Source organism: Varanus komodoensis, unplaced genomic scaffold, assembly GCF_004798865.1.
Source record: "Varanus komodoensis strain SLA01 unplaced genomic scaffold, ASM479886v1 scaffold5, whole genome shotgun sequence".
NCBI classification, from domain to species: domain Eukaryota; kingdom Metazoa; phylum Chordata; class Lepidosauria; order Squamata; family Varanidae; genus Varanus; species Varanus komodoensis.
The window spans coordinates 52,041,645-52,050,961 of NW_025336087.1; the positions used below are offsets into that span (position 1 = coordinate 52,041,645).

At 41.1% G+C, this 9,317-nt stretch overlaps 1 protein-coding gene across 1 annotated transcript in view; it reads right to left on the minus strand.

Moving 5' to 3' along the window:
• The window catches only part of SPATA6L (spermatogenesis associated 6 like), a 22,932-nt gene that overhangs the window by 5,445 nt on the left and 8,170 nt on the right, over positions 1-9,317 (minus strand). Inside the window, exons 5-7 of the mRNA XM_044446210.1 lie at positions 3,994-4,118; positions 2,155-2,232; positions 148-414 (exon numbers count right to left, since the gene is read on the minus strand). Of these exons, the coding sequence (XP_044302145.1) occupies positions 148-414; positions 2,155-2,232; positions 3,994-4,118 (470 nt within the window). The remainder of the gene's footprint in view (positions 1-147; positions 415-2,154; positions 2,233-3,993; positions 4,119-9,317) is intronic.

A 9,317-nucleotide genomic window follows, 5' to 3' on the forward strand; every position in this document is an offset into this window, starting at 1 on the left:
TCATATTCATATAGAGTTTATGGCAGTCTGAACATTTGGAAGTATGGGTTGTTTGTAACTTGGACATTTGTACACCATGGATTACCTGTACCCAGTTTATTGAAATAACTCTAACAGTTACCTTCAGTAAATATACCCAGGACTTACATGTCGAACTACAAAAGGTGGCCGGTAGTCTGTTTCTGCTTTGAACTTAACAGACTTCAGGCTCAGAGGAGATAGGTGTTGTTGGTTTTCTCTGCAGAGCTCATGGAGATGATGTCTTGGTGACCTTGGTGATGGAGAGCGAGAGCGCAAGGATCTGGTCAATCTCCTACCATTTTTTTTCTTTGTTGCCCTGCACTGTGCAGGCGAGATGCTCCTTCGCCGGGGTGATGCAGAGGCAGCCCTTTGTAACTTGTTTTTATGTCTGTCCTGCAAAATATGTCAATGTCTGCACTGGGTCTCTGGAGACCAAGCTACAAAAGGCAATAGGTGTAGCAGAAGAATGATCCAAACAACAGCTGGCTGTGCACCTGGCTAAATGCCACACTTTACATTTGAAGCAATGAGAAATACCCTGGAAGAGGCAGCTATTTTTTTTCTCTCAAGGCCACCCCCAAATCAACAAGTGGTGAACCCTGTGCTCTTTCCTGCTCATCATGTGAAGAGGTTGGTGAGCAATGCAGTTTAAAGCATCTGCAAAAAAAGAACTATGGACCTGGAATGATGACATAAGAACAAGAAAGTGGCATTGTGGGATTAACCCAAGAGACCATCTAATCCAGAGTTGTGTTTCCAACAGCAGCTTGTCAAAGGTGTTTGGAAGGCCAACAAGCAAGGCATAATAGCCATAGTTATTGACTGTTTGTGTCCTAGAATGCACTTGATTCAAGGTGTATGCTAACTAACTAAACACCTTGTAAATGTCCCCAAAGGTTTGAATGGCTGAAATCCATTTACATTTTGGATTTTTTGAGGTCAAAAAGTTATCCCTATATTACCTTCTTGTTAAAATAAGGAAGTATTTCACCATATAGAATAAAATTGTTTCTCCCTATATACAGACATCTCATCTGTGTGAGATAGCTCTGCACTTTCTAGGGGGGTAATACGAAGGATGTTTAAATAAGAAAGACCTACATTTCTAGTATTCCCAGCATTCCCCACCCAGTCTTAAAGTTAGCAGTTTCTAACTTTAGAAACTTTAGACAGACTTTCTTCTGTCTAAACATACATAGGCTAAAGGTCTAAAGTAGTTTTTATTGTGTTAGTTTCCCACTAAAACATGTGGAAGCTGCAAGCACAGAGCCCTTCATAACAGTCATCCTCAAAACAATTTATTTAGTCTTTATTTTGAGGTTTCTTTGTTAGAAGCCTCAAAGGGGACTGAATAGTATCTCTGCTCCTCTGACATCAGGTGCATGGTCTCTCTGAAACAGACTCTGTGTAGAAGCTTCTGTATACAAACTCTGTTATCACCTCTCCCAAGGAGGACAAAATCAGTTCATCTTTTAATATATAAATATTACTACTATTATTCAAATTTTATATTAAAAATCCAAAATTATACCAAAAGAAGCAAAGCAGCATACAAAATATGTAACTAACAGTGAATGAAAAGGAAAACAGATAAAGAGATGTACAGGTGAATGAACGGTTGCACCTGGGGCATTTGCTGTTAGACATTACTAGTTGCCCACAACTTCATTCTTGTCTAGCTTTAACAATCACACTTGTATGGGTGTATGAAAAAGTGGCTGATGGATTACTGAGCTGGAATGAGGAGTAGATATCAACGCTTGTGAAACAGGAAGAGCTCTAGAGAAAAGTGCTGTACCAACAGCACATGAGGTAGGTACTCACAGAGACAAGATTATAGGTCTGTTGGAGTCTGAATCATCTTTCAACAAGAATAGATCTTTTGGAGATTTAAAAGTATAAATACTTTTAAATTATTAAAATATAAAGTCGTAAAGCCTTCCAATAGTAAAGCCTTCCATTACTATGTCTAACATAACTAATCATCTGAGAAAAGTTTAAGAGATCTGTCCAGAGACAAAATGTTTCTTATGCTATACTGGGGCACTAATATCATGAGGTATATATAGAGAGGTTCGATTTGATCAGATAAATTGCTCTCCTCATGTGGGTAAATTAGCTAAAATTACTTACACGATACCTTCTTCTGGACAGAAGTGGAATTTCTGTGATAGTTGTTCTTGTGGAAAACTCTAATTTTGGAGCAATGCCCTTAGAGATTGTAAAAGAATGGGAAATTAGGGTAAAATAAAGCAATAAATATGCACACATCAAAGGAGCAGATGAGAGGAAAGTATGGCACATTTTTCTTTGTGTTACTCTCGTCTCAGTTTGAGAGATACCAGGAAAAGCAACATATGGCAGACCTCACCACTGCAGGCATTGCATACTCTAAGTTAACAGTCGTGCAACGAAAGCCTCACTGAACTCAGGACACAACACTGCACTGTAAGCATACTAGATGCCTCCAGCTGAAAAGTATTTGATCACACAGTCAAAAGACTCTATAGCATTGCTGCAGTTATCACAGGGTACAAGAAGAGTACATGTAAGTAGCAGATCACTTTCTTTGTTCTGTAGTTTTTTCTCTCTAATTAGAAATTATGTCAGAGAAAGACTATTTCTTTCTAAGAGCATTGCACAAGGAGTCTATGACACCTCCATATAAGCAGCTGCTAGGCCCCTGGCATCAATGCTCAAGCGGTCATATGATTAACCTGAGCCAGTATATAAGGCTTGACCTAGTAATGCCCAGCCATTGTGACACCACTTCTTCTACCAAGCAGAGAAATGGTATAGATAAAATTACCCAATCCACATGAGCAAATTTCAGCATCAAGACATGCCATGAAAAGCAATTTAAAACGATGGCCATGTGATAATGGTGGAAGTTTATGTATTTAGACTTTCATGGTATATACAAAAGGTATGTCATGCATATTACTTGGTACAATTACACTGGATGCTTATTTAATTTATTCAGAGTGGCTAATGCCATAACACAAGCATCGAAATCAAGAAAACATCTCAACTGAACACACACAATAGGTTTACATAATAACATACATACTCGTAAGTGGAAGGCAGAAACAAGGCAAGTAGAGAAAGTAGGTGAAAGAGGAATAAAGGCAACAGGGAAAAGGAGAAGCAACAGGGCAAGGAGGCCCCAAACCTGGGCAGTGGGCACCTTGCTGGGTGCACAGGCCTCTGCAGGTGCTCTAATGCCAATGAGACACAGAGCAGGGCCTTTAATGCAAACTGTATGGCTTGGGAAGAGGCGTATGGTGTCCAGGCCCAATTCCAAGTACTGCTCATTACCTTTGAAGTCAAAGTATCCTGGGACCCATGCAGCTAAGCAAGCATTTTCTCCTTGTCTCATCAGATCACTAAGTGAAGTTCTATTCCTTATTCCTTCCATTCATGGTAAGACCCACTATTATATAGACGGATGCACAGTTCAGTGACTGTATCTATGTTACAAAGCGGCCTTCCTATGGAGATCCACCAAGAATGTGACACTTTGTCTTCTGCGACCACCTTTTCCAGCCAAAAAGGGTTTGTTCTAGTTGCTTGAGGCTGTTCTTGCAAACTTCGTAGTAATTTAAATAATTATAAGGATTTTGTTGTGAATGTTATCTGTTTTTATGCAGTCCTCAGAAATTTTAAAGATGGAGTGGTAAAGAAATAGATGGGGTTCACACAACACAGTAAGTGATGCTGGCTTATAAACAGGGGGTGGGGGAGGCTTCTCATGATGTCTGAACCCTGCAGCATGGTTTGTTAACCACTCTGGCTGGGATAAGCCACCATGTTATATGAACGCAGTCACAGTATGAATAAACAAATAGTTAAATACATAGTTAAATGTCTCTACTGCTAAATATTGAAAATATCTGTGAAATGAATAAGGAAGGGGTACTGAGAAGATCTCACTGACTCTGGCATATGTATGAACAATCTGTAACAACTCACTGGAAAAGAAGGATGTGTGTTCATTAGTAACTCTCTGTCCACTCCAGGATATGCAGGTGTCAGTTTGGGCTCTGGAAACAGAAAATCTCGAGTGTTTGCTTCATAAAATGCAATATCTTCTTTCTCTAAAAGTTGAATATATAAGAGTTTGGTTACAGAAATTGTGACCAGTCTTCTGAATGGAAAAAACTTTATGCTATATTGCAAAAGGAAATTTTCTCAAAATTACTGTACTGTTCTTCAAGGACTCCCCTACTGTACAGTGTGCAATACACAGATCACATTTATACAAAATGGTAAGTCTCATTTATTAATATGAAGAAAGAACAAAACTGGAATTTTGATTTTTTGGAGCCAAACAAGCCTGGATTATAGACTAGCTTAATTAAACCGGAAATTGTTGCTGGCTCCTAATTCTGGGTTGTTTCAGCCCAACAAGCCATTATTATGGCAAACTATTCCTACCTGGTTTATGCTTCTGAGAAAGGAAGGAAAGAGTAACAAGGTTCAGATGACACACTGAGGCTCACCACGGATGATCAATGGCCTCCACAGGCACTAGTTTGCATATGCAATCCCTGTTCATGGGTGTTGTGTTACGCATGCCCAGCAAGGGTGGGTTATATTTGAGGGTTAAACAACCCTTACATAACCTTAAAACAGACCATATATTATGCTAGGGTTGTTCAGCTAAGGGTAAAAGCACCTCCTACTAGTTATTTTTCCTTAATCCTCACATAAACCAAGCTCACCAGGTTTGCACGACACAGCAACACTTGTGAGTTGGGCTGCATATTATGTCATGCAAACTGTCCAACAGTGTGTATCCACAAGCAGTTCATCTACACAGTGGTTGCAAAATTCCTGGCTTAGCATTACCTGCAAATGTGACCACAGACTATAGGCTCTGCGCTAAATCTGCAAAGAATAAAATGCCATTTACCATATTTTTCACTCTATAAGACGCACCTAGTTTTTAGAGGAGGGATCCATGGAAAGCTTCCTGATAATCACAGGCACATTCCCCATCCCCATGGATTTCATTAAAAGACGGGTTGCCATTTGAAAACACACACCGACCTGTGATTAACAGCTCTCACCTGAGCCGGAGGGGGGGGCGGAGCAGGGCGTTCTGAGCGCGTGCCGGCCAGGTGGTGCCACGTGGTGCAGGCGGCCGGCAGCGTCCCGGGCGTCGGGCACACACACTTTCACTCTATAAGACGCATAGACATTTCCCCTTACTTTTGAGGGGGGAAAAGTGCGTCTTACAGAGCGAAAAATACAGTAGGTGTCTGTGGTGTAGTGGTAACTAGCTACAACTAAAGAGAAAAGCACCTCCTATTGGGTTATTTCTGTAACTCGAAGCTAGAAGAAATGTCTGCTTCTGGAGACATCTCTAACTAGGTTCACACTAGGCATGACATTATTTGCTCATTAATTCTGCAATCAAGGGATGTATGCTTTTCATAAACAGTAACTGCACCACAGGCCACGTCTGGATCATAGCCTCAGCTTGGGATGAGGGTACACAATTTCTTTCTTTACTGCCACTACAGACCCTGTGTGGTTCAAGCCCTGTCCCCAGCTGCTCATTGACAATGAGAGCTTTCCTCCCAGTTTGGTAACCTGCTGGTGGTGGGCGCAAGCCGGCAAGGCAGTGCCGATGGCGTGTGCAGGCCAGCATAGGGGCAGAGCGCACAGAGTGAGGTGGGGGCGGGGGGCACAGCGAGATGAGACAAAGGGGGGTGGCCATGGTGAGGTGGGACAGTCGCGTGCGGCAAGGGGAGGCGAGGCGAGGCGAGACAGCAGTGGACGAATGAGGCAGCAGCTTTCTTGCTCAGAGATCATTTTCTCTGAGCGAGTCCAAAATGATCTCTGTGCGAGCAAGCCACTGCCTCCCCACATGCGCAGGGAGGAGGGCAGCGGCAGGCATGGGGAGTCCAAAACCTCTGAGGTGGGCCAGATAAATGGGCATGGTGGGCCAGATTCGGCCTGCGGGCCGTGGTTTGAGGACCCACGCTGTAGAGATTAGGACCCAAAGAATGCCCAAGTGACTCAACCCCATTTCTTGCTGTCGCTCACAGATAGGCCTCTGCAGGCAATCCTCCTCACCTTTACCAGTGCCTAGGCAAGGCAGATGAACTGACCAAAGGCCGATGCAGACTCTGCCAAAGGGCAGGGCATGAGAGGGGTAGAATCCTCTTCTGCCTGATTGTGTGGCAGTCTCCAGACAGGAAGACATGCAGAGGCTAGTGTACCACCCATAACTGGAAGTAAGGAAAAACGCTGGATTCTTTAAGTAGTTTTAATAAAAGCACGTTTCAGATGAAGCAGAGCAAGCTACTAATTGCACCAATATAGCTTTAACCAACCCATAGAAAGGATGGATAAACACAGTGGGTGGCTAATCTTTGTTGCTGTAAAATGTCATTTTTTGTATGGATATGGGATTTAAACTACTCCACTAGCCCATTATGGTGGGCTGCATCATCATTACATATAATTGCATTTGGCCCTTAATTATCTTGAAGCATTTAGTATTGTCTCAACAATGTTATCTCTTCACTCTCAAGCCCCTCATTAGCTGAAATCTATTTTTAGGTTTCAGCATAGAGCAAAGACTTTTCATTTAGGAAGGGAAAAGTTCACAGCAAGGTCCTGAGGGCATTGGGTAAAGATCAATGGTGTAATCCTATACCTATCTACTCAGAAGTAATTAAACTGGGTTCAATGGGGCTTACTCCAATGTATGTGTGTCAATGATTGCAGCCTAAATTGTGGGGGGTTTTTTAATGCCTAAAAATACAAGATACAAAAGCTCCTGAGAAATAATTAGGAGTGATTAAAACATTGGGTGAGGTGGGACCAGCACCATCACAAAATGGGCCATCCACTTGTCAGTTCCATTTAAAAGTCTCTCAGCTCCAAATACCAGTCTTTTACATATTCCATCATACAACTTTTCTTTTTGTGGTCCAACAGGAACGGATTTAGGGAGAATTAGGAACATGGAGAGACTCCAAATGCAGGTCAGCCAGTAGTTCCAACAACAGAGGTGCAATAATATTAGTGAGGGGACCTTTCTTATTGTTTAACCATACCACAGTCTGTGAAGATGATGGAAAAGGCATTCCTGGCTCATTTCAAAAGCCAAGGATACACCTTGAAAGCAAGTGACTTGCTAAGCTGATTCCAACTGATTTTGGCTACTACGCTGCAGTGATCAATATCTGTAACTTTAAAAATAAGAAATGAAGGAGAGAGGTTCATCTGTGCTTCTTCAGTAATGGAAGACTTGGCTTACCATAGCAAAACTACAGCATGATGCCACCTTTACCTCTCAGCTGGTTAGTCACAAGCACCCCATTCTATTTTGAGTTAGGAATGACTATAAAAGTGAACTGCCAAACTGCTCAGCTGATTTGTGGGCAACTTCCAAAAATAAGTGGCCTTGAGCAAAATATAATATTAAAGCTACATTCATCATCATCTCCCCCTGCCCTCTGGTTCTTGGCAACTTTTGTAAGGGAAATTATATGTAGTCAAAGCCACAAACAATTAAAAAAAAGAATACATAGGATGATTTGGAGGGACAGGAAGTTCCACAGTAACAGTTATTTAAACTTCAGAAGTTAATGTCATCTGACTATCAATTTTCTGCAGAACAAAAATTAATCTCCAAAAGACTCTCCTAGCCTGGGAAGCTTTAGCAGAAATTGGAGGAACACTTCATTTTGTGCAGCAACCTTAAGGACTCATTCTTTATTTAATAATAAACATTTAGCATATATAGACAATTGATTAAAGCAACCCAACTAAATGTTAGAAGGGCAGATTCCATCATTTGCAGTAAACATTAACCTTGAAGGTTTTCACATTCTCAGTTGTATAAATGACAATGACAATTAGCCAAGCTTTTATGAAGATGCAAGGGCTACTGATTTTTCCTATAATTGGATCATTTAACAGTTATTAAATATGAATGATCTCACAGGGTATTGTTGACCAAATCAGAAGATAAATTAGAAGACACAATGAACAGTGGTGAGAGCAGGAGGAATAGGGAATAGAATATATTTAATTTTGATTTAATTCATTAAATTAAAATGCAAAATTACTAGAGAATTGGAAACACATTGGAAAAATGGAAAAGTATATGTGTCTACTAGCATTACCTGAAATCCACTACTGAGTGCAAATCACTCTTACAAACACTTAACAAGGTAGTTCCATATTCTTCTGAGCAATATGGGATGCGATTCTATGCATGTTTAAACAGAAAAAGTTCTACTACTCCCACCTTTCCTCAGGTAGAATGGAAGTATAGGACTCTTTTCTTTCTGAGCATGAACAGGATTGTGCCCTTGCTCTATTTCTGAACTCTTTTTTCATATATGTCAACTTCCTGCCCCTGCCCTACATCTTTCTATCTATTTATCTACCTATCTACTGTTGCAAAATTTAGGCTTAAATTGAAGAAAGTAGGGGAAAGCACTAGGCCACTCAGGTATGACCTAAATCATATCCCTGATGAATATACAGTAGAGGTGATAAATAGGTTTAAGGAATTAGATCTGATAGACAGAGTGCCTGAAGAACTATGGATGGAGGTTCACAACATTGTACAAGAGGTAGCAACTAAAACCATCCCAAAGAAAAAGAAATGCAAGAAAACAAAATGGCGTCTGAGGAAGCTTTACAAATAGCTGAGGAACGAAGGGAAGCTAAAGGCAAGGGAAAAAGAGAAAGATACACCCAATTGAATGCAGAATTCCAGGGAATAGCTAGAAGAGATAAGAATGCCTTCTTCAATGAACAGTGCAAAGAAATAGAAGAAAACAATAAAGTAGGGCGGACCAGAGATCTCTTCAAGAAAATTGGAGAGATGAAGGAAACGTTTCATGCAAAGATGAGCATGATAAAGGACCAAAATGGCAGGGACCTAACAGAGGCAGAAGAGATTAAGAAGAGGTGGCAAGATTACACAGAAGAACTATACAAGAAACAGCTTAACGTCCCTGATAACCACATTGGGGTGGTCACTGACCTCGAGCCAGACATCCTGCAATGCGAAGTCAAACGGGTCTTAGGAAGTCTGAGCAACAACAAAGCTAGTGGAGGTGACAGTATTCCAGCTGAGCTATTCAAAATCCTAAAAGACGATGCAGTAAAAGTGCTACACTCAATATGCCAGCAAACTTGGAAAACTCAACAGTGGCCACAGGATTGGAAAAGGTCAGTTTACATTCCGATCCCAAAGAAGGGCAATGCCAAAGAATGTTCAAACTACCGCACCATTGCACTCATTCACATGCTAGCAAAGT